The following is a 26,061-nucleotide window of genomic DNA, read 5'->3' on the forward strand; positions in this document are numbered from 1 at the left end:
AACATAGCAACATCAATACATGAACAGAGTAGCCTCTGGGTATGATTCACGTTAATACAAATAACAGTCAATTGTTACATTAATTAAACTTATATAGTCCTAATATTAATGTACTTGATTATTTTAAAGTAGTTATTCAGTATTTCAATATTCCATTCTAATGTCAATGATCTTGAACATACATAGTAATATCATCTTTCAACCTCTCATTTTTCTATCTAATTATTACTTATTTTCCATTTATATAGAAATTATAACTACTAATATTCTCCCTAATTCTTATTTCTACCTCTATTCTGGCTTCTAGTCAGGTCACTCTTACTAATCCTAATGTTAAGACACATATTTATGTTAAAACATAGTCCTTTATATAAAGGTGTATCTTATTTGTGTTATTCTGAACACTGGATTCTTAAGTCTCAGAGGAAAGGTATAGATGAAATAATAAAATATTTCATCTATATTTTCAGCTGAATGAAAAATGTTCTCAATCGTTTAGCTCTACACATGACACCTCATAATCCATATAATTCAGCACAATAATCAGGACTTTGAAGAATAAGCAGTTTGCAGTTTGCAACTATATGTATCATACAATAAAGGAAAATTTATCAAAATGATTAGGCAGATCAACAATAATACCATCAACACAATGAAAGTAGCAGTAATAATGTCATCAAAAAACCGACAACGTATCTTCAGGCAGACAGATTAATCTCTACTCAGGTACATTTTTCTTGTTTAAATCTTTAGCTGCTATTATTTATTTCACTTTTGTATTTTTGTTCTTTGGTTTATATTCTTGCCCAAAGTCAAGTTGAGCGACGATATAAACCTTAATAAATAAGCTTGTAAAAAAAAAAATAAGGCTTATTTTAAATTTTAAAAAGCAAATTTTAAAAAGCACTCTTGGGTTTTCCAATGCCCTTGACAAAGCAAATAAAATTTCTAACTTCCCAATTGCTAGCAACTCCCTTCCCAACGGAAATCCCTTTTTCAGGAGGCAACTGGACTTTGTTTTTTTTTTCTTTCGAAGACGTTTCGCCTCTCATCCAAGAAGCTTCTTCGGCTCTGATAGTGGGGAATGGAAGGATTTACATTCCTTGCAGACAGCTGCAAGGAATAGCAGGCATCCTTCCATTCCCCCAATGTCCTTTCAGAGCTGAAGAAGCTTCTTGGATGAGAAGCGAAACGTCTTCGAAAGAAAAAAAAAACTTTTAAGAAAGTCCAGTTTCTTCCTGAAAAAGCAACTCTGGGACAACCACGACCTGAATGACTGAGAATCTTTATAGACTTCCCAACGGAAACTTTCTGCCTTCCTACCTGTACAAAAGGGAACGGGAGCCTGGCAATTTCCTAGCTAAAAGTCGCTCGGGCCAAGTGCGCATGCGTGCTAGGTAACCCCCGTACGTTCCTCCCCCAGGCTCTTTACACAGCCTGCCGGTTGAACGAATAGCATATCCACTTCCGGTGTGGTTGATAGAGACCAGGGGTCCTCAAACTTGGCAGCTTTAAGACTTGTGGACTTCAACTCCCAGAATTCTGGGATAGCTGGCTGGAGAATTCTGGGAGTTGAAGTCCACAAGTCTTAAAGCGGCCAAGTTTGAAGACGTCTGATAGAGACGAACATCCGGGGATGTAGCTGTTCCGGAAGTGCGCGAGGTAAGTATTAACAGGACCTGCGAAGGAGAGCGTCGGAAGGGCGAGCGGGCTGCAGCCAGCCCACTTTTGTACGGGGAGCGTGATTGCATTGGCGCTCGCCTCAAAGGTGCTTTTTCTTTTGAACCCTGTGCAGGGGACGTGCACCTTATTTCCCACGGCCAGCTTTTGGCTTTGTGGCGGAGAGCGGGGGGGGGGAGGCGTGCTCCCATTACTTGGCTGCTTTTTCTGATAGTGGCGAAGGAGTTGTTTGTAACCGGCTTCACGTCCCGGTGCAACCGCAGGTGGTAAGTAGTTGGCGCTTCGAGACCTTTCACGGGACGGTCCCGCCTTCCTCTCTTCCTTTGCAGATAGATCGCATTTCCAGGGAAACAGAAGCAGAGAGCTAAGGAGAAGTAGCTCTTCGAGTACAAAGCCTACCAGAATCAAAGGGGTATTTGTGTGTCTCTCTGTGTTTGTGTAGTGATTACAAATAGTCCTCGATTTACAACCACAATAGAGTCCAACATTTGTTAAGAGACATTTGTTAAGTGAGTTTTGCCCCATTCTACAACTTCTCTTATTTATTTATTATTTATTAGTTTGATTTATATGCCGCCCTTCTCCGGAGACTCAGGGGCGGCTTACATTGCATTAAGCAATAGCTTTCATACTTTTGTATATACCTGCTTAGTAGGGCTTTTTTGAGCCCCCTAAGCGGTGTTCTATTTTATACAAAGTCAGTTTATGAGGACAAACCGGGTCCTCATTTTACCTACTTTGAAAGGATGGAAGGCTGAATCAACCTTGAGCCTGGTGAGAATTGAACTCACAGTAATTGCAGGCAGCTGGCAGCTAAATGCTACTTTTAACAGTAGTTTAGTCTGCTGCGCCACCAGGCTCTTGCCAAGGTTGTTAAGCAAATCACTGCAGTTGGTAAGTTAGTAACCGGATTGTTAAGTGAATCTGGCTTCCCCCATTCACTTTGCTTGACAGAAGGTGGTATGACCTTGGGACACCGCAACGGTCATAAGTATGAACCAGTTGCAGAGCATCTGAATTTTGATCACATGATCATGGGGATGCTGCAAAGGTAACTGAAAAACAAGTCAGTCACTTTTTTTGTGGCATTGTAACTTTGAACGGTCACTAAATGAACTGTTGTAAGTTGAGGACTATCTGTACTGCTGTTATTTTCGGTTCGTTGAACCACAGCACGCAAGTTTGGCTCCGGAATTAATAACCAAATAGTGTGTTTTAAATGAGTTGTAATGATCTAACACAAATTGGACATGGCAGTGGAATAGCTTGAGACTCAGTGGTAAATGCAAAACTCTCACCTGGAGAAAATGTGAAATATAGAAAATGATTAAAGGCTCTCAGGTGACCCATATCTGGGATGGACTGATGGCATTTGAAGTAGCAATAGTCCATTTGTTGCTGTGCTTTGAATATATCAGAGGTGTACAAGGTAGTATTCCAGGTACTTCCGAGTTTAGACCACAGTGCCCATATGCACCACATAGGTACTATGGGCCTTTTTCTGTTGAAATGTATGTGTAAGAATTTTCAAATGGGCTTGTATCAATTTTTAAAATTCTGTTAATAGCCCCATTTAGACGACAGACTTATGGCATTAGATTAACTTTCCTGTTCCATCTGTGAACACATGCCTTCTTTGTCAAGTAAAATTTAAATGCTGCCCCATTGATATCTATTCAAGTCCAATTGAATGCAAGTATATGATTGACACCCTCAAATTTTCCCCACAAGTTATGTATTTACTTTTTCAGAGTTTAATCTCTTTATATGGAGAAACACATCTTTTTTCCTGTCACTATAGCTGACATAATTACATGGTTTCCTTCTGAAAGATTCTCATTATTTTCATGTATACTTGGAGTATAGTGAGTGATAGTGATTCAGTGAGTTGTAAAAGCCATTTTAGGAAAGATGAGGTATAATGTGTACGTTTACCATGTCTCCCCCCCCCACCGCATGAAATGACCACCTAATGTCATATGCTTATTCATGCATCATTTCTTTATGTTCACTGTTATTTAGCCTTATACTAACCTATAGATTATGATTTTGATCAGAACCAAAGTGGTATGATGGTTAGAATTATTGGATTAAAACTCCGGAGGCTCAGGTTCGAAACTGTTTGGCAAATTACTACTATAGTATTGTATAGCAGGTTGAGACAGAGAGAGGGGTCAAACACATCATCAGTCCCTTTGTGCCCACAAGAAATCGAAGTCCAGCCCATCTTGAATTCCTTTATCTACCGCCAAGTTGCTTTGATTGTTAGTAGTTTAGATTCTTGTAGAGAGTTTAAGCTTGCAATAAATTTTAATACCCATTTGAACTGCCTGGATCTCCCGATTTCCCTGGTGCTTGACAGTTGTTAAGAAAATAAAATGGGCCAGGGTTAGCTCTTTTGCTCCTTGAAGAAAAAATGGGCCAGAGTTAATGCTAGGTTAGCTTTATAATAATCTTTTTTCCATCTTTGGCTGAAAAACTTTGCATCTTCAGAGGTAAGTAAACTATAAGAACACCCTGACTTGCGGAAGACTTTTACAACATTCAGGTACATATTTGAAATAAGCACACCTAGAATTGAAGACTAGCTTCCAAGGTTTTTGTAGATTGTAATTTAAGAGAATTACAACAACAGCAACAAAAATTAAGGATTATTTCATCTTTAATTCTTTTTTTAGGAGTTTCAGAAATGTCAGCACCATCAATGAAAGAAAGGAAAGCCTGCTGGGATGCCCGAGATTTTTATTGGAAATGCTTAGATGACAATACGAAAGATACATCAAAATGTGACAAATTGAGATGCTCTTTTGAAAATTTATGCCCACAGCAGTGGGTAAGTAACTATTTTTATTCATTTTTATACACACATACCGGACATGATATTTCTTTATCAAGAGTGGAGATTTGCATCATTTGGATCTGAAGTAGGCTGTACCTATCAGCAGCTCTTTAGAAGTTGCATACTTTTCCTGGGCTTGAGTGGCTGCCCAGAAAATATGACTAGTATTGCCTCCTGTTCCCCACCTCTGTAATGGACATAAACAAGGACTTTCCTGATGTCTCAAAAAGAGAATTTGCAGTACAGAGATCCTTAGCTTGGGTTTCACATGTTCAGAGTCCAGATACAGTGAAGAGTTCTCTAGTCATATTTGTTGGCACATGCTTAATTAGAATTTTGGGAACATGTTTTGTTTATTTTGCTCCAGGAAGATGGCTTTTTATGCATTTGTCAAGTGCATTTTTTCAATAAATATTAAAAATTACAATTGTAGTGGAGGGGAGGGAAATAGAAGGTGCAGAAAAGAAAAATAGAAAAAAATGAAATATACTATAGTAAATATAGTAAAAAAAAAAGGTTCTTCTCATATGCCATCTCTTATCTATAAACAAATCCTTAAAAGTCTTGAAATTTCACATCAGCAGAAGTCCATTAAGGATAACGTATCTTTTTTTTAACCTCCACAAATAAACCACATTTTTATTACTTCATTTTTCTTTTAACAAATTTGCTCTTTAGTCCCTTAAAGTAATATCCTAGAGCTTCATTGGCTCCTTCTCATAAAATTCTTAAAGGTATTAACAAGCCTCTTTTTGTAAATCCAATATAAGAAAATTATCCAGAAGAATTTCTTGGTTTGTTATTCATACAGCCCTTTTAATTATTAAGACATTAGCCAATTTCTTTTGTATGTCCAGTGTAGCATCTTTTCCAATATTATTTTTGTAGCCTATTATTTTTAACTCCACTGTCAGATTAGTCTGTCTTCACAGGTGAAACTTATTCATCTTCCATAATGTCTCTTAAACATGGTCTATAGATGCAGGCACTCCTAAAAGTAACTTTTGGGTCCATTATTCAAAATTTCTCTTTGATGTGGCCAATATTAAAATATTTTGCTTCATTCTGTATTTGTAAATTGAATTTAAGTGTTCTTCTCATTTAAGTATAATCTTTAGTTCCTTCTGTTTTCCCCTAGTGCAGGGGTGGGCAGTTGTGGCTCTTTTACAACCGGTGGACTTTAAGTCCCAGAATTCCTGAGACAGCCAAGTTGTCTCAGGAATTCTGGGAGTTGAAGTCCACCGGTTGTAAAAGAGCCACCATTGCCCATCCCTGCCTTAGTGTCCAGCCTTCAATTTCCCATTGTATCATGCTTTTTAAAAAAGAATTAAAAGCATTTTCCCATGGGAAGGCTTCTTATAATTAACACAAAATCTTATTTCAAAACCATCTGCCTGTAATTTGAAATAGAGGAACCACTTGTAATTTGTAGCCAATGCATAAATCATTACTAAGCTAACTACTTTCTACATAGCTACAAGAATTGTGCAAACCTTGCTCTGCAACACCTAGGAGCTACATGTAGGAAGTACCTTTCTTTAAAACATTAAAGCAACAATGTCTTCCTAGGTTGCAGACCTGTTCACTCCATAAGTTTCATGCACAATGATATGGCTTTTTCCCCCAATATATGTAACAAAAGAAAGAAGTATGTAGTTCCATATTATTTTTCTAAAAAAATATGTGTATAAAATTGATTGAACATTAGTTTTTGAAGATAGATCAATAATAGTGGCATTAAATTAAATCTAAAATGTCATGATGGGTGTAATATTTTTTGTACTTTTATTACTTTAGACTTTTACTGAGCTGGTTGACTTGCTAACCAAGTGATTTTATTCAAAACAGGTTAAATACTTTAATAAAAGAAGAGATTATTTACAATATAAGGCACAAATGGAATCAGGACAATTTCTGCCTTCAGAGAAAACAGAGAAGTCATAGCAACTAGAGAACTTTTACAATACTGTACACGAGGGAAGTTGCAAAAAAACAGCATAATTGAAGAACATAAATGTTGGCACCAGCAATGTCCTATAAATTTTAAGACTTGTTGTTGTTTATAAATCTCATCCTGGCCTGAAAGCTCCAGCTTGTTATTTGAAATGCTTATTGGAGAGAAGAGGCACTTAGGAAAATATGCTTACCTTTCACCACTAAAAGACTACATCATCAATAAAATCAAAATAAATGAACTGTATAAATTCAAATCCTTGTATCATGTTTTCACTGCAAATACTCTCTTCCAAAAGTTTTTCCCAATGTACCGGTAAAGTAATGTCTAGTGTATTTCAGTGGTCCGTTGTATAAATTACATCTTGAATAATTTTTTTAAATTATCAACAGTAACACCCTTAAATATTTCATTTTGGTTGATCCAGATGTATGGGAAATCACTTTGTTTAATATGTTGAATTAAAATTTGTAGACATATATACAGTTTTTAGAAACTGATCAGTTTGAGTTAATGCTGGATTTGGAAAACACCAAAAATACTTGAGTATATGTTGAGAAAAATATCTCCAAAACCAGTGCCAGAAAACTGCACGGTCATGACCAAGTGCAACAAGAAAGACACTAGAATTGTCAAATGGCGAGTTGCTATATTGCTGTGTGCAGCATCTTGATAATGTCCATTTTTGATTCATTAGTGACCATACAAATAGATTTTCTGCATAATGGAAAAAGTTAATGGAGTAAATTTATATAGTCCAGCATGGAGTAAAGTTGTATAGTCCAGCACAGCATAGAGGTTGCTCTATTCATTTTTTGACAGCTCTGTGGAGTTGCAGAAATTACACTGCACCCAATTGTGTTGCAAATTAGTAATTATTTACCACCACTTTCAGAACTATCAAGAAGTAGTGTTTACAGCAATATAATCAGAATTCACTAGCACCGAAAACTGCATTAAAAACAATTTTAATACTCTCATGGTTTTAAAAATTAACATTAATTTTGTTTAAAATGAAGATATACAAAATACATAATTAAATTGTAGCTATCGTCATTTCAGGGAATTTATAGCACCATCGAGTTATCAGCTTCAACAAAAATTAAACATTTTGTCTTTGTTCTTTTTCCTTGGCCATCTGCTGTCTTGTATATTCCCAAATGAGCAGAGCACCACTTACATGTACATTAAGTGAACGAATAACTCCTTGCTGAGGAATTTCTACACAAGTGTCCAGGTGCTGAATTACATTTGCTGGGATTCCCTCATGTTCATTTCTGATTTAAAAAGAAACAAAAAATGCATTACATTAGCAGAAATGGAAGACTGCTCAATGGCAGAACACAGGCTTCACATGTAGAAAAAAAATCAAGTTCAAATGCCAGTTTTTCTAAAACCGTATCTCCCTTGAATACAGTAAAATTTATTTATTTATTTCATGTATTTATATGCCGCCCTTCTCCAGAAGGACTCAGGGTGGCGAACACAAGTTAAAAACGTGTACAACAAAATCCCATTTTAAACCAAATTAACTAATAAATAATAAACCCAGAATCAGAGTCATCAGTCAAAATTGCTGATAATATTGAGCTAGAAAGATCAATAACCAGATTTATATATTTTCATTTCTACCCTCCTACTCCAAAATACTATTGGACTTTTTATTGGAGGTCCAGGCCATGGACAAAAAATCAATAAATACTAACAAAGCAGTCTTTTGTACTTTAGTATGGATAGCAATTACTGTAGCAATTTGTGAACTATCACTGAGAATAATGTGATTTGGACTCAAAACTCTTTTTTTTAGAACTTCTGCTAGGTACAATCAAGTATCCACCAAATATAAGTGGCCCAGTTTTATTCTCCTGCATTTTATCAGAATAGAATAGAATAGAATAAAATAATAGAATAGAATAGAATAGAATAGAATAGAATAGAATAGAATAGAATAGAATAGAACAGAACAACAGAACAGAACAGAACAGAATAGAATTCTTTATTGGCCGTGTGATTGGACACACAAGGAATTTGTCTTTGGTGCATACTTGTACTGCAGAGATAGTACAATTTTCAACCTACCTACTATCAGTATGTGGCTGCCTAACAGATAAATCACTAGGGAATGTAGCTCTCTAAGGAAAGGTTCTGCAGTGCACAGGCAAAACTATTTCTTTTTATTTTCTGAATTGTTGTCAGTATTCTCTACCCAAAATACATTTGAAAATTTTATTAGAATTAGATTTTTTGTTACCCCAATAATAACAGGGATTTCTCTGGAAAGAAATATTCCATTAAATTGCAACTTTTGGCTGTTTGCTCCACCCCTATTATAGAATAGCCTTCAATTTTCTTCTGTTCCAAATATTCAATAAGCTGAAATGGCTTTACCTGTAAATTTTTGAAAAAAGATTAGTATTAGGGTTTGGAAGTGTGTACTTTACATTAGCCCACTAAGCAAGGTATAGCATGTTCTGACTGAACAGATCTATCCTGGCTAATTTATTTATTTATTTATTTATTTATTAAATTTATATACCGCCCTATTCCTAAGGGACTCAGGGCGGTGAACAGCGAACGATAAAAATACATGTAATACAAACGTTAATAATAATAATAATAAAAAAAACCAATTAAAATATACTAAACATTCTGGTCCTAGATAATTCAAGACATCCCAGTTTAAAATAAAATCAAAAAGCAATATAAAGGGAAAGTTAGGCCAGGCCGGCCTGCTGAAACAGGAATGTTTTGAGGGCACGGCGGAAAGTGCACAGATCCGGAATCTTCTGTATCTCTGGGGGGAGCTCGTTCCAGATGGTGGGTGCCCTCACAGAAAAGGCTCTCCCCCTGGGGGCCGCCAGTCGACATTGTTTGGCTGACGGCACCCTGAGAAGCCCCTCTCTATGGGAGCGTACTGGGCGGTGAGAGGCTATTGGTGGCAGAAGGCGGTCTCGTAAGTACCCCGGTCCTAAGCCATGGAGTGCTCTAAAGGTGGTAACTAAGACCTTGAAGCGCACCCGGAAGACCACAGGGAGCCAGTGCAGCTCGCGCAGGAGGGGAGCCACATGGGAGCGCCATGCTGCTCCCATAACTACCCGCGCGGCCGCATTCTGGACCAGCTGGAGCCTCCGGGTGCTCTTCAAGGGGAGCCCCATGTAGAGAGCATTACAGTAGTCCAGGCGTGAAGTGACGAGGGCATGAGTGACCGTTTTTAACGAGTCCCGATCCAGAAAGGGACGCAACTGGCGAATCAGGCGAACCTGATAAAAAGACCTCCCGGCCACAGCTGTCAAGTGTTCTTCTAAAGACAGCCGTGAGTCCAAGAGGACGCCTAAGTTGCGAACCCTCTCCGTGGGGGGCAATGACTCATCCCCAATAGTCAGTGATGGCACCAATTGACTATATCGGGACGTCGGAAACCACAGCCACTCGGTCTTGGATGGGTTGAGCCTGAGTCTGTTCCTCCCCATCCAGATCCGTACAGCCTCCAGGCACTGGGACATCACTTTAAGGGCATCATTGGGGTGGTCCGGGGTGGAGATGTATAGCTGAGTATCATCAGCATACTGATGATACTTCACCCCAAAACCACGGATGATCTCACCCAGCGGCTTCACATAAATGTTGAACAGAAGGGGTGAGAGAACCGACCCCTGTGGCACCCCACATACAAGGGGTCTCGGGGTCGACCTCTGCCCCCGTCAACACAGACTGCGACCGATCAGATAGAAAGGAGGAGAACCACCGCAACACGGTGCCTCCCACCCCTAACTCTTCCAACCGGTGCAGCATGATACCATGGTCGATGGTATCAAAAGCTGCTGAGAGGTCTAATAGGACCAGGATAGAGGAGCAACCCCTGTCCTGGGCCCTCCAGAGATCATCTACCAATGCGACCAATGCCGTTTCCGTGCTGTATCCAGGCCTGAAGCCCGACTGGAACGGATCTAGATAAGCCGATTCATCCAAGTACTGAGGAAGCTGTCGCGCTACCACACTCTCAACAACCTTCGCAATGAAGCGAAGGTTGGAGACTGGACGGTAATTAGCCAACACTGCTGGGTCCAGAGAAGGCTTCTTGAGGAGAGGCCTCACCACCGCCTCCTTCAAGGCAGCAGGGAAGACACCCTCTCTCAAGGAAGCATTTATAATCCCCTGGAGCCAGCCTCGTGTAACCTCCCGAGAGGCCAGCACCAGCCAGGAGGGACACGGGTCCAATAAACATGTGGCCGCGCTTAGTCTGCCCAGTATCTTGTCCACGTTTTCCAGAGTCACAGAATCAAACTCTTCCCAGATAATATTCTCAAGACTTGCCTCCATCCTCCCTCCCGAATCTATCCAGTCAGAGTCCAAATTTTCCCGAATCTGAGCGATTTTGTCATACAGATATTGTACAAAGTCCTCGGCTCTATCCTCCAAGGGGTCCTCCCGCGCTTCCTGGTGGAGCAGGGAGCGGGTCACCCTAAACAGGGCGGCCGGGCGATTATCTGATGACGCAATAAGAGCGGAAAAATAGTTACACTTTGCCGCTTTTATTGCCACCAGGTAGGTCTTAATATGAGACCTTACCAGTGTTCGGTCAGATTCAGAACGGCTGGCCCTCCAACTGCTCTCCAGGCGTCTTTTCCGGCGTTTCATCTCCCTCAGCTCCTCGGTGAACCAGGGAGCCAGGTGAGATCGACGCCGGGTCAGAGGCCGCAAAGGCACGACCCGGTCCAAAGCTCCAGCGGCCGCCCTATCCCAGACAGCCACTAGGTCTTCAGTCGAGCCGTGTGCCAGAGCCTCAGGAAATGGCCCAAGCTCCGTCTGGAACCTATCCGGGTCCATCGGGCGCCTGGGGCGGAACCACCTCATCGGTTCCGCCTCCCTGCGGCGGGGTGTGGCAGTTCGAAGGTCAAAGCGAAGGAGGGAGTGATCTGACCATGACAAGGGCTCGATCGCTATATCCCCTATCTCGAGACCACTCAGCCACTGACCAGAGACAAAAACCAGGTCCAGCGTGTTTCCCCCCGTGTGAGTAGGGCCATGAACTAACTGGGTCAGGTCCATGGCCGTCATGGAAGCCATGAACTCCTGAGCCACCTCAGACGCCTCACCGACGGATGGCAGGTTGAAGTCCCCCATGACCATAAGTCTAGGGGTATCAATCGCCACCGCGGCTATAACGTTGAGTAGTTCAGGCAAGGCCGCTGCCACGTGGCAGGGCATAATACTACATAATACTATGTAGACGGAAGCTTTTTCATTTTGATTGGACGGATCAAAATGCTGCCCTAGTTCAAGAATGGTAAACAAGTCCTCAGCTTGGTGCCATTCACAGCATTTCACCAGTAACTAAGTATATTAGTTAATTCGGTGTCTGATTCAAGAGCTGCCCATACAAAGCCCCAAAGTGAGGCTCACTCTTTCCTCCCCTTGTCTGCTAGAATTGACTATATATGAAAAACCCACAATTATAATTCTACTGAAATCAAAGAGATAATAATGCTGAAGTTGGACTGTCCCTTTAAATTTTGCAACTAATATAAAAACGCCATAAAATTAATGCAGATCAATTTATAGTGTCCAACTTGATGCAATTACATGAAAACCAGGAAGAGATTGTATACCAATTTACTTGCATGTCTGTGACAGAACAGGGAAGGTTTACTTTACTCACTTCAATAACAGAAAGCCATTGTTCAGCAGACACGCTGAGATGCTGGAATTGTTTGTCGTTTATATAATGGAGGTTGCTAACTGTTAAAGCAGAAACACCGAAGATTTCACACGTTCGACACAAACCTACAAATAAAACAGAGCTCTTTTGATACGGAATTGATTTCCTCAACTGAATGGTGCACATAAGTACCAGGGAAGGAGATTCAAACTGAGGCTGCAAACATGCAGTGAGAGTCTGTGTGGTGTGGTGCGTAAAGCATCGGGCTAGAAACTGGGAGGCCATGAGTTCTAATCCTACTTAGTCTGGCTAATCATTCTCTCTCAGCTCTACAAAGAAGGCAACAATGTTGCCAAAAAAACTACAAAGTTTGTCCAGGCAGTTGCCAGGAATCAACTGACTTGACGGCACAATAAATAAATAAAATAAAGATAATAACCTTTAAGCCTAACCTTTAAAATAAAAGATGCACATTGCATAGGACAACTATTCCTTAAAATAGCCTAATATACTAATTATATTACACTATATTAACACAATTAAGGGAAAAATCTCTCTTGTGTAAACAGTTTGAAAATTAAACTATAAGAACCCATTTCCTGTTTTTTAAATCCTCAATTTGTTTTCTAGGCTAAACTAGGTTTGTTACTTTGTAAATATAAGGCATGCAATGTAAAAACAAATCAAAACCTATAAGTAGTTTAAAATGAGTAAATGTTTACCTCCTAAATTGGTGGGTTTATCAATGAGTGAAGCAACTACAATCAATTTCCTGTTTGATTTTCCAAGTTTAGTGGCACGATCTTGAAATATAAGCTCCAGATCCAAATCAGGAGCACTGGCTTTGCAAGGGATAATTTTTTTCTGAACATTCATCCACCGCCTTTCATTATTGGGCTCAGCTAAATTCAGTCCTGAGAGAAATTATGTAATTAGCTAAATGAAATAATCTATTTAAGAATCTCAGCATTCTAGGACTTAAGTACTTAGGACAAATATAGTCTGCACGCTCAGTAATTATGCTCTTAAATATCATAAATATATTTTAGAGTCTTTATAAAATATGTATAACTATTCGACCAGCACAAATTATTTCCTAATGCTGTTTAGCTTCTGATGATCACTATTATTACCGATATCTTGCTGAGTCCAGTCATTTGGCTTAAGGTCAAGAAGTGTAGTTTGAGAATGGCAGGATGGAAATGTTGAACTCAATGGAATATCTTTGAATGCCGTAAATTTAGAGAGAGAGATCCATTCCTCTTCAGGAGTTTCTGAAAGGCGTGGCAGCGTGTAAAATATTGTCTAAAAAAATAATATTTTGAAGTATCAACTTCCACTTCAATGTAACATTTTCAGCAAAAGACAACCAATGATGCTTGTCTTGCTTCCAAGTAGCTGTATATTCTATATCTATGGAAAGATCAGCTTCTGTCAAACTGATGATTAAATATGCTTGAATTCCAATTGGTTTTAAAGGCAGGTAGGCACATTTAACCTTAAGATGAAAGTTTTCTTATTTTTAAATATGGATGGCTTAGGTGGCTTTTGCTTATTCTGCAAAATAAGCATATAGGTGGAACAAAGTTTTGATGTTTTTATAAAAATAACACAAATCAGCTTGAATTGAAGCAGCACACAATGGCTTATTCAGTAAAAAATATGGCATCATATATAATAGATATAAACATTTACTTTTCTATTAATAGCTGCAGATTTTTTATACCAAATAATATTGTGCTTGTTTACTTTTAGATTTTAAAAAATCTTATCTGTGTTCTATTTTTTCTTCTAAATAGTTTACAAAGGCTTAAACAGAATTAGTCCCATTTTTTGCCCATAGCAAACTTGACAAGTTTAACGTGTGGACTTCAAGAACTCCCAAACCAATATGATGGGGATTTGAAATTTATACATCTTAAAGTTGCCAAATTTGAAAAATATGAGTTAATTTAAAATATGATTTTGATGAAATAGATTAAAATGTTTCATCTAATTTGAATATTTATTTAATATGATTACTCAATAAATAATGGATTAATGGATTAAGGAATCCATTAATCCATGTAAGGAATCCTACCAAATCTGCTGTGCTTTATGGCATTATGGGATTATTTAAAGCTATATATTGAAGTATATTGAAAAGTCTTACAACACTATTTCTTGGTAAAGCAGATACAAACATAGGCAAAAAAAATATTTTAAAATGCTGAATTCTGTCCTTACTTCAAGACAGTAATCCTTAAGTGGATGAAAATATTCAAAGAAAAAATGTTTCTGGATGCGCTGCCAATTCTTCTTAGCATTCCTGCAGATGATTTTTAAAAAAAGGCATTAAGATGTGATGTAACAGGAAACATTCTATATAGACCCATGATGGCAAACTTATGGCAAGGGTGCCACAGGTGGCAAACGGAGCCATATCTGTGGACACGCGAGCATTGCCCTACCTCAGTCCAGCACACATGTGTGCGCTGGCCAGCTGATTTTCAGGCCTTCCGGGCCCACCAGAAGTCAGGAAACGGGCTGTTTTTGGGGGGAAGGCTGTTTTTGCTCTTCCCAGGCTCCTAGAAAGCCTCTGGAGCCTGGGGAGGGCAAAAAAATGGGCCTACCGTGCCATCACGTGCCAAAAGCGGGGGGAGAGTGGGAGGGTCACACATGCATGCGTGGGGGAACGGGGCACATTGAATTATGGGTGTGGGCACACGCGCGTGCAATCCCCCCCACTCTGCCTGCTTTTGGCATGTGACGGCAAAAAGGTTAGCCATCACTGATATAGACCATTCCTGTTTAAAAGTAGATTGATAGACTGATGGATTAAGTTTAGTTTCTTATGGTATCAATTATGTGGAATAATTTTTGATTGTTAATCACAGTCCCACAATGATATAAAATGTAATTGACAATATGTAAATGTTTACAGTATTTAAAAGTTTAGAAAACAGCATGTAGTTTGTCACCGGTAGGTACAATAAAGAATAGGTCTGTAAAAAATAATTTTGGTACAAATGCACAAGAATTAATCATTATATTGGGGTCACTGTGGCTCAATTCTCTGTTATGATATCAATTCCATTATGGGTACAGGTAGACTTATGATCACAATTGAACGCAAAATTTCTATTGATAAGCAAGACAGTTGTTAAGTTAATTTTGCCATAGTCATTAAATGAATCACTGCAGTTATTAAGTTAGTAGCATGACTGTTAAGTGAATTTGGCTTCCCCATTGACTTCGCTTGTCAGAAGGTCACAAAAGATGATACATAACATATTTAAGGACTGAGAGCATCCTAAGGAATTCAAAATCCAAAGGCAGATATAAGGTAAATATAATTCCTCAGAGTTGAGATACAGTGCCCCCTATGGGATTTAATTCTAAATCTTGTTTATGATTGCACTGTAATTTCTTTGGATGTCTTTGAGACAAGAGATTATCATTAAAGTAATACCAAATTGCTCCTCAAACCTATCTAGGAATCAACTAAGAAGTCTTTTTACCATTTCATGACAACAAATAGAGCCATATTTTAAATTAAAACATGCACTACTAACCCTGTGCCATGCATGAGTTCCACTTGATTTAGACTACATTCAATAACTGAAGTTAAAGTATCAAAATCGTTCACATGTGATGCTTTGCACATTCCCCAAATTTTTTTAAGTGCAATCAAAGCATAAAGCCGAATACTAAAATTGTGATGGAAGCACCACTGTAGGACAACAATTAGCGCTTTCTTCAAGGCTGATATCTAGAGAGAGAGAGAATCGTACTTTAATCTTTGACTCTACTCAGCAAAGTAGGAAGATACAAAAAAATAAAATTCATATAAACTGCCATGAATCTAGATGAACTAGCCCTGTAAAGATTGAATACATTAATATTCTCTTTAAAAATCCTAAGTACTTGTGGTACTAGGATATACAATAATGTCTGGGGAGGAGGGGAGAAAAACCCCATTAAATGTTGGATTCACACAACAAAGTTAAATGCTTCATATCATTTAATATATATCATGTTTTCTATTTATTGGCCAAAGGAAATAATTTGTTTACATCAGCACAGATATAATAGATGTATTAAGAGGCAATGAATTAGAGCTTTAAAGCTTTATAAATTAAATTAATTATACAAATTAGTAAAGGATTTGGTTGTCCTGGTGCTATCTATGATGGCCCTATGCTGTCTCTATACCAGTTGTTTATCAAACTTACTGACTGACACAGGGAGATTTCCTATGTTATTTGATCCCTGAAAGAAACAGGATACTAGATTAGATATTGAGGCCAAACAGATCTTTGATGGGTTTAAAGATGTTCAAGGGAAACTTGATATAAATGTACAATAATAGTCTCATCTGGATGATATCAAGAGCAGATAACAGGATTTATTTTCTATAACCAACTTTTTAAATGTCAAACAAAAGCACTTACTTTTTCAGCTGTATTCTGGAGAATTATGTCAAAATGTGACAGGACTGCTAAAAATGTGCAAATGCTAGTTTTAAATTGATCTTCATCCTGAAAAATAAATCCTGTATTAATCTCAATTATTTCTCAATTTGTAAAAATATGTTGAGCCTAATAAGAATCATTCTTAATTTCCTAATATTGAATCCTAACTACTGTTATTCTGATGTAGCATATATTTTCAATAATAATAAATCAATGGAGTATATTTTCTAACAACCTTGAATGCAATTTTTATAAAAACAATCCCTTCTTTATTTGTACTTCACTCATACCTTAATACGTAGCTACTTACATAATTAAAGCAATTCCAGAATTTTTGAAGATAATGAGGAAACTTGTGTAAAATCAGAATTATATTCCACTCTATTAAATACTTTACTGATGCTTGATTATTATTATGTCCAGCTTGAAAAATCCTGTCAACAATTCTTGATAAAAGATCCTAAATAAAATATCAGGAACCAAATCAGTTCTAATTTAGATAACTTCATCACATTTTATTTATTAAATTGATACCCTGCTTTTCTTTCAGGAGTTTAAGATTAATGTCACTATGTGAGATGGATAGATGTGTAAATGTGACAAATAAATAAACAGATAAAATTATGTCCCAAGCATTGCCTTCTACTAATTTTCTGATAACCACCACCATGTGAAGTCTGTTGAACTATGTTGGCTCATCTAGAACCAGGATCTCCTTATGCCTAGTCAATATCGTAACCAACGTATTATATGGTTTTCCCCATGTACAGCAGCTTTCCTCGGTATTTTCTTTCTCCCTAGATGACACATACATTTAAAAAGTGATATTTTTCTAGCAGTATCTTGCACTATATCCACTATAATTATACAATCTAAATGTAAGTTTCTTCTCCACAAAAGATCACTATCATTCTAAGCAGAGGATCATACATTTTTTGTTGTTTCTATTGAACAAAACAGTATTCCAAACTGCTAAGTCAAAAGGTAAATTCAACTGAGTGAAATTGTCATATCATTTCTCATGCCTTTAATCATTATGATCCTATCTTATCAAAAATTACAAACTAGCAGCCATTTCTGCAGAGGCTTGAAATTTGGGCAAGGTGCATTTGGCCTTCCCTCCATTAAAGCAAAATTGTTACATATGAGAACGCAACTTTGAACTGAATAGAACAGGTAGGTCATTATTGTACATTATAACGCAGCCAATAATCAGAAGACAAATCACAATGAAATATAGAAAGGCCTAATACATTTTAAAACAAAATGAGTAAGCCAGAACTCACTCTGGGGTGGTTATATTGTTGTATTATGGCCAAGGAAACCCTGATTCAAATCTACCCTCAACCATGGAAACACACTGGGTGATTTTGTGCTAGTCATTATCTCATTCCAATTTACCCTGCAGGGTTATTGCAGGGAAAAACTGGAGGAGGGAATGCTATGTATCCTACTTTGAGATCCAGGATGAAAGGTGGGATATAAGTCTAACAAATTAATGCAAATCAATAAAACAGTTGAAGATTATGATCACCTTCAAGTGTACAATATGAGGAAGGGAAGAGTTCTACAAGTAGGATTAGACAATTGATTGGAAGATCCCATGACCTCAATTTCATGGCAACATAACTATTTATGAAATAATAGGCACAACATGCATTTATCCTCAGAAGAAATCACTGAACAGTCTTAGATACTTATAGTACTATATATCCATGGTATAAATGGTAACACTATTTTAATAACCGCAGGTTCGAAGTGAGCCATACCTCATCAAGTTTTGGAAACAGAACTAGCAATGTCTGCCACAGGCGATTTTCAATTCTATGTTGTAAGGAGTTCACATAATAGCGGACTTTTGATTTGGACATTAATTCACCCTGCAAAGAATATAAATATGAATACTTCTAATTTCAGTTAAACAACAAATGCTATAAAACATCTCACGTACTCTTGTATGAAAGGAATTGACTGAAGTAGTTAACAACAAAAGTTAAAATTGTCCTTTATTTTATGATGTTATTAAAACAGCATGCAAAGTATAAAACGTGCTATGGGAGGTGACTTCTTTTTCTGAAGCTTTGCTTTACCAAAAGTTATTTTGGACAAAACCCCACATCAGATAGACTACTAGGCAGGAATTACCATGCAATAATCCCCAAACTGGCTGTGTGTGCATGTGCACATGTAAATATGTGCCCGCAAACACAAAGTTGCCCCAGTGTTGTTGTTCTTTCCGTCTTCATAAGAGCCAATATGAAGTGCTCTAAAGACAGAGCAAGGCAAGATTAAGGGCTCATGCTCCCATTCTCTTTTCCAATGAGGTCAAGGAGGAGAAATAAAGGAAAAGAAAAAGATTCCCATTGTGGTCAATAGCAGGTTTTAGACCAGTGATGGCTAACCTTTTCCAGACTGAGTGCCCAAAGTGCACCTGCCCAAACCTCCAAAATGCAATGCACGTGCGGGCCCTGCGCATGATCCAATCCCCCACACATGCATATGCAGCCCCCACACACACACCCACGCATGCGCAGCAGAGACCCGAAGATCAGCTGGCCAGTGGGAGGCACGCACAGCGGAACTGAACTGGGGCAACGGCTCACGTGCCATCAGAGAGTGCGCTGCGTGCCACCTCTGGCACGCATGCCATAGGTTCACCATCACGGCTTTAGATACAGCAGATGATCCACTACCTAGCTTCCTATCTTCACCCTTTTTTAAGGTTTGCTCACCGATTTTCCTGGCAAAACTAAACATAACTTGCTGCTTTAGCTGCATAAAAAAGTGGGATAGCAGCTCTTCTAGATCACTGTTTCCCAACACTGGCAACTTGATCTATGGACTACGATGTCATCCGACCTGAGGACTTAACATCCAGCACTATATTGTCAATCATTTTATATTTTATAGCCATATGGTTTTTTTGGTTAAAAATAGGGAACGGTATACCGTTGCTTTCTCCCATCCAATATGAACTGATGACTTTGCTAAAGTGATCATCTGCCCCTGGCATCTTCCTATATCACTGCTGCCCAATAGAGGCGCCTGCTTGCTTTAACTAGGTGATTAGGATGACCTTCAGGCATTGAATGCTCTTGCTGGTAATATATACTCTTGCTCATTCCTCCCAGGAACACTGGGATGAGGCATCCCAGCAGACTTTGTGGGAAATCAGTGAGTACCTTCTCTAAATATCAGAAAACCAAAGGCAACGAAGAGGAATAATTGGCCGAATATGGAACAAAGGCAGGTTGAGGCTGCCAGCTTGGAGTCAAAGGATGAGGCCCACTGGTAGGGCATGATGATGAACATAGGGTGGCTAAGGAAGCAGAAGACTGTAGACTGGGACTGAATTTCCTCTTCTGCTAAAAATCACAGGGAGGCTTTCTAATACTAGTTTCCATAGCCATGTTTCATGACAGACCCTCTCCTAGTAGTATCTGAGAAACAACTCCCCCATCAAGGGGGATCCTTATTGTGTCTCTGCCAAACCAAGATGCTACTCATCTTACAGAGGTTCTACCTTCCTCCCGATTCTGCAGTCATGCAGGGCCAAACTCTTCTTTCTGAAGAGGAGGAACTATGCAAAATGGCTGGGAATCAAGGAAAGATCACCCAAAGGTGATATCTGATTGGCAATTAGGGAAATGGCAATTCAATAACATTCCTGTTCATACAACTGTTTTTATAGAGAGAGCACTATAAGCATATTCTTACTTTATCAAGTAGTTTCATGACAAAATCTCCTATAAATTTCTTGTGCTGCTTGTTTGATTCATCCAGCAAGCAGATAAATTTGATAGCACAAACTCGCACATAATGGTCATCTCTGTTCTTACTGTAATATATTATGGTAATTATATATCAGAATTAACTTTTATATTTTCTGAATTAGTCTTATACATTTAAACTTATTCAGCAACCACATACACATTTACATATGGTTTACTAAGATCTCATGAAAACACATTCCCTTCATTCCCATGTATTTATGGAGAGCCGGTTTGGTCTAGTAGTTGAGGCTCCAGGCTACAAAGTGGGACTGAGTTTAAGTTCTGCCTTAGCCATGAAAACCAGCTGAGTGACTTTGAGCCAGTCTCTCTCTCTCAGACCATCCCACCTCAAAAGGTGGTTGTTGTGGGGAAAATAGGATAAAATACTCATAGTACAAACAAAAGTTTGAAGCATTTTATACATGACTGGTATTCTTTTAAACATTAACTATTTTTAATACCAGTTAATTATATTTCTTTATGAAAACAAAAAAGACAGACTGTCTCCATACTCAGATTGAAACAAAAGATGCCAATGAATAAATTTCAATATCCTTTTTAGGCAAGACAAAACTAAAAAAATCTGCTTAGTTCAGCATTCCATCCATGATTAACCAAGTTATAAAGTCAAGATCTAAAACCTTGATCCTATCAAATCTATCTTAGCTGAATTCAAAGGAATCCAGCATATCTACATATTTTGATTTTGACTACTTTTTCCCTGTGAAGTCTCTTTAGTTCTGTAAGGAGACCTTAGAATTCATGGAAATGACCGAGCAGCTTTTTTGATACTGAAGTTAGTGTTCAAAAAGCTAGACAGCAATTATAACTGCCTCACACTTTTCATGGTGAGCTCTTAGCAGTCTAGAATTAAACATATTTAACTTTCATACCATAGTTGTCTGAATTTAGAATTTTCAGTAAATGGACTTATTAACAGAATGTGCTACATCAGTTTCACAAATGTACAATATTGGGCTTACGTTTAATCAATTAGAACCCCATATTAAAATTAAATGTGAGCAAAGAATTATTGCGAAAGAGGTGATATCAAATTGTACTCTGTGAAAATACTATATATATATATATATATATATATATATATATATATATATATATATATATATATATATATATATATATCTCCCTTTTAAGGATATATATATATATATATATATATAAAACATATCCCTTTTAAGGATATGTTTACAATTACATGGGAAGAAACCCGAGATATTAACTGTACACACACACACACACACATATATATTCTGAGGTTTTCGCAGGTGTTTGTATGTAGGTCTTTGGTTATTCGGGTTTTCTCCCACGTAAAATTGGAAGTGTCTTGGCGATGTTTCGACAAAGTCCCATTCGTCATCTTCAGGCTGGTGTCTTTGGCTTCATGCTCCTAGAAGCACGAAGCCGAAGACACCAGCCTGATGATGACGAATGGGACTTCGTCGAAACGTCGCCAAGACACTTCCAAAACCCGAATAACCAAAGACCTACACACACACACACACACATATATATCTAAAATTAATATAAACTACTATAAAACAAGTTGATACTGACCTTTCTGTAACAACATTTGCTGCACATTTATCTCCAAGATTTTCAACAAAAGCGTACACCTCCTGAACGAGTCTTGAAATTAATTTACATTTAAAAATAAACACAAAAGGGAAATTAAAATAGTGTTAACTTAATAATTTATTATTGATTATGCTATCAATCATCATAACTTCACAGCAAAACAAATACAACGTGTTAGGATATTTTATTCCCGAGAATGGCAGGAGTTTGCTGAGTGTGTGACAGCATAAAGACAGTGAGAAACAAGCATGCATAGTGTGGTTTTTATTTTGCTCTGGTTTTTACCTTTGATCACGCCTGAAAATAGTTCCAAACAAACAAGCCTCAATAAGGAGTTCAATGTAGTTGCCAGCATTTGAAAAGGCATTTTCCACGGTAGTTATTTCACCAGGAGGAAACAGCCAAGATTGACAGCAATGGCTTACTAGAACATTAAAGATTCCAGTCTTTGTAGATGAAAGTTCAATCATTTGAAATATAATCTGAGAGAAGGGAGGAAAACGTAATTGACTGTAGAACAAAATAAAACACATAAATTGTATTTCATGTAGATATGAAATCGTCAAACAGGAGGATTCTCCTTCCCTCTTGTAGTTATCCAGACCTCCTCTAAACTAGTTCCCTGGTGTTGGGTAACCTCTAGTGCAGCAGTTCCCAACCTTTGTGGCTAGGCAGCCCGGTGGAGGGGGGGGGAGGGGAACAGGGTCGCATGAGCAGCGGGCAGAGGATATGCGCATGTGTGCAACTCAACTTGTGCAAGTTGAGTTGCATGCATGTGTGTACATATGCCAGCCCACTTCTGGCACAAGTTGAGCTGCGCAGGCGTGCATGTGAGCCAGCCTGCCACTCGCGCAGCCCGGTTACGAATAGGTCATGGCCCGGTAGTGTAGTGGGCTGCGGCCCAGGGGTTAGGGATCCCTTGTCTAGTGCACATCTGTAAAAGTTGAATTAAAAGGTGGAAGAGAAGTTCAATTATTTGAATGGAAATCTGCTTGGCTGACATTGAATGATTTCCCAAAAAGCATTATTTTAAGACCTTCTTAAAATAAGGAAGCTTTCTTTTCATGGTTATATAATAACTGAGTTCTATTATAGCAGATTAAGTTAAGAAATTAAATTTTACTTGATACCATTTGAGTTATATTTTCTTCCTACACTCTTAATTTTTTGACAATTTCAATAAGTAACTTCTCTAGCTATCATGGACGAATTCTCTCTTTCAAGAGAGGAAATATAAATATTCTCAGCATAAATCATTAACTGTAAACTTTCATTAACTAGCCAAACTTGGATTAGTACCTTTTCACTAAAGAATATAAAACACAAACTGAAGAAGGAATATAGGAGTTATTTCAAAGTAAAGAATTCGATATGTACAAGTGTTTTCAACATTTAAAAATGTTTCCTAAGGTCAAATTCAGCCCAGGGATATATATTTTATGTAAACTTGATGCAACTTTAAATGGAGATTTCAGGGAAGTATTATACTAGTTGAAGTAGGATATAGTTAGTCCTCAACTTACAACTGATTGTTTACTGACAGTTCAAAGTTACAATGGCCTCAGAGAGTGCTTTACATCCCATAAAGCACTTCCAGGGACCATAAAACATCAAGCTGCCTCCCCCTCCCCCACCCCTCCTTCATTGCATTTTGGGTGCTTGGTCACTGACTTGCATTTACAACTGGTTGCAAGCACCCCACAATCATGTGATACAATCTGCAATCTTCTCTGTTGGCTTCCCCAGAAAATCAATTGAGAAGCCAGCAAGGAAAGTTGCAAGCAGAGAAGGTTGGAGGGAGACGGGAATTTTTTCATTTTAAAGACTTCAGCTCTGTTCTTGCAGCTCCTCCCGTAGAGCTGAAATCTTCAGCAGGCAGCTTTTTGGCTCTTTCTACTTAATAACCCAGGAGATTGCTTATTGACTGCAACCAGGAATGTTGTGACTGCAGTCATTGAGTGAAGCAGTCATATGGGCATCTCACTTAACAACCAGCAATCAAGATTCCAGTCTCAATTGTGGCTATAAGTTAAGGACTACCTGTACCTAGAGCAGCATAACTGGAATAAATTCATAACTTTTCTGTAGTTGTAGCCTCACTGCAGAACTAATTTTTAATCAAGAAGCTTGATTCAGCTGCCCAGAGTCACTTTTCACTTTTTTATGGGCAGCATAAACAATTAATAAATAATCAATTCTTACGACACTTTTTATATTCCAAATGAAAGTGAGCTCTCTATAAATTCTTGCAGTTTGGAATTAACCATTTTTAGCTATTTTCTGCTGTTGGAATATCTGGATATTTTTAGTTTGGATTTTATTGTTTCAGTGCTTACTTGCATTAAAAATGCCTTGTTTAAAATTATATGATTAAATAAATGTATATTGTTACATTCAATGTCTGTGAAATATGGGGATGAGGGGGTGAGATACTGAACATCTGTTGTTCAGTATCTTGGCTTGATATGAAACTGGTACCTATTACCTGGTGAATCACAGGCTTCCTAAAGCTCAGGAAAAAGAAGCAAAAAGGTGCTTCCATGTTTCAATTTTAGTCTATATAGGTTCATCTGAATTCAGTAATTAAAAATATACAAGATACAACAGCAGTTTTAAATATTTCACCTCTTTTATCTGTAGGTATGCTTCACTTTTGAACTTGGCTGCGGTAACAAGAATTTCAGGATCAAACACAAGTTGAATAAAAGCTTTTAAATTAGGCCAAAATATCAGTTGTGTGTTGCTAAGAGAAAATATTATTTTCCATGACATTTCAAAAGCTTCTATGCATAGAGATTCAGAAGATTCCATAAGCTAAAGGCAAACAGAAATTACATTTAGTTCAAGACAAGACCAAATTTAAAATACATAATAAAATCCCGCATTGTTTTGTAGGATTTACCTTGGAAACAAATATTTTCATGCAGTGAAAAACTGGTAAAACATGGTCAGAAGGAAGAACCATTATTGCTTCTAGCGCAGACTGTAACATTCTTTTGTAGTCCTGAACATCATAAAAATGTTCTAAATGTTTGTCCTTGGAAAGATTTTGATAATTGTTGAGAACAAAATGAAGACAAACCCACTGATCATGTATGTAACGTGCTACAATTTTCCCCCATCCTTCATGAGATGCTGTTTCTTCAACTGAACTGTAAAAAGAAAAATCAGATTATAATGTAAATTTTAGTAATATATAAATTATTATGTATTATTATATAAATTAAATAATTATATAAATATTATTTATTTATAAAATAAATAAATAAATAAATAATAACAAGATATATTAAAAGTAAAAGAAACAGAAATGGCAATTTCTGTATTAGCGCAACCTGCCAAACCTATATTTAGAAGAAAATACATTTACATAAGTTTTCTCAGGTTTTAATTAAGCCCTAAAAGGAAGAATAGCTAGACACCAATAATTAGAAAGTCATAAAAACATCTATAAAATATTTTGATTTTTAAGGTAGACATTAAAAGGTAGAGTATTACTAATGTAATAGTAAAATATTTCAGTAGAAAAAAAATTTTGAGCAATATATGTACCTATTTTGTTCCATGTTGTTAGGCTTCTTTAATACATGGTTAAGTTGGGTGCTGAAAATAGCCGTTTTAAGGGAGTCAACAGCTGGTAGAAACTGAAGTTGAAGGTCTGGCTTCTGATCCATAATTTCACAAACAACCCTTAATGCTGCCAAACTTACTACCTTCTGAATCTGTTCTTCAAGTTTTATGTCCTAAAAGGTGGAAATACAATAGTCTGGTTGTGTTGTTGTTTTTAAAAAACTGTAAAGTATGTCCTAATTTGAACATAGGGAATATGTCCTAATTTGAACATAGTAACAAATGTACTAATTTGAACAGAGGTAACATTTCCTTGGGGACGCAGTGGCTCAGTGGCTAAGACGCTGAGCTTGTCGATCAGGTCGGCAGTTCAGCGGTTCTAATCCCTAGTGCTGCATAATGGAGTGAGCTCCCATTACTTGTCCCAGCTTCTGCCAATCTAGCAGTTTGAAAGCACGAAAAAAATGCAAGTAGAAAAAATAGGGATCACTTTGGTGGAAAGGTAACAGCGCTCCGTGTGCCTTTGGCATCGAGTC

General features: G+C 37.7%; 2 protein-coding genes across 7 annotated transcripts in view; one reads left to right on the forward strand and one right to left on the reverse strand.

Annotated features, from left to right (window-relative positions):
* The first annotated feature begins 1,544 nt into the window (after positions 1-1,544).
* COA6 (cytochrome c oxidase assembly factor 6) lies at positions 1,545-6,729 on the forward strand. Of its 6 annotated transcripts, none has more exons than XM_034428319.3 (4): positions 1,545-1,662; positions 2,010-2,092; positions 4,359-4,513; positions 6,368-6,729. In XM_034428319.3, the coding sequence occupies exons 3-4, from the start codon at positions 4,370-4,372 to the stop codon at positions 6,461-6,463; spliced, it is 240 nt and encodes a 79-aa protein (XP_034284210.2). In that variant the 5' UTR covers positions 1,545-1,662; positions 2,010-2,092; positions 4,359-4,369; the 3' UTR covers positions 6,464-6,729. The 6 variants fall into 6 exon arrangements, with proteins under 6 accessions (XP_034284210.2, XP_034284213.2, XP_034284211.2 ...); XM_034428320.2 differs by having other exon boundaries at positions 1,639-1,768; XM_087882955.1 differs by lacking the exons at positions 1,545-1,662; positions 2,010-2,092 and adding exons at positions 1,673-1,768; positions 1,895-1,946.
* A 696-nt stretch (positions 6,730-7,425) lies between these two features.
* The window catches only part of TARBP1 (tRNA guanosine 2 -O-methyltransferase TARBP1), a 39,808-nt gene continuing 21,172 nt past the window's right edge, over positions 7,426-26,061 (reverse strand). Inside the window, exons 15-30 of the mRNA XM_034428317.3 lie at positions 25,508-25,698; positions 24,858-25,107; positions 24,581-24,769; positions 22,241-22,437; positions 21,935-22,006; positions 20,304-20,424; positions 18,356-18,466; positions 16,897-17,046; positions 16,566-16,652; positions 15,687-15,883; positions 14,359-14,440; positions 13,266-13,437; positions 12,855-13,046; positions 12,133-12,257; positions 8,725-8,861; positions 7,426-7,750 (exon numbers count right to left, since the gene is read on the reverse strand). Of these exons, the coding sequence (XP_034284208.2) occupies positions 7,576-7,750; positions 8,725-8,861; positions 12,133-12,257; positions 12,855-13,046; positions 13,266-13,437; positions 14,359-14,440; positions 15,687-15,883; positions 16,566-16,652; positions 16,897-17,046; positions 18,356-18,466; positions 20,304-20,424; positions 21,935-22,006; positions 22,241-22,437; positions 24,581-24,769; positions 24,858-25,107; positions 25,508-25,698 (2,448 nt within the window). The 3' untranslated portion in view covers positions 7,426-7,575. The remainder of the gene's footprint in view (positions 7,751-8,724; positions 8,862-12,132; positions 12,258-12,854; positions 13,047-13,265; positions 13,438-14,358; positions 14,441-15,686; positions 15,884-16,565; positions 16,653-16,896; positions 17,047-18,355; positions 18,467-20,303; positions 20,425-21,934; positions 22,007-22,240; positions 22,438-24,580; positions 24,770-24,857; positions 25,108-25,507; positions 25,699-26,061) is intronic.

This window comes from Pantherophis guttatus, chromosome 1 (assembly GCF_059756535.1).
Source record: "Pantherophis guttatus breed Tessera chromosome 1, ASM5975653v1, whole genome shotgun sequence".
In the NCBI taxonomy this organism is placed as follows: domain Eukaryota; kingdom Metazoa; phylum Chordata; class Lepidosauria; order Squamata; family Colubridae; genus Pantherophis; species Pantherophis guttatus.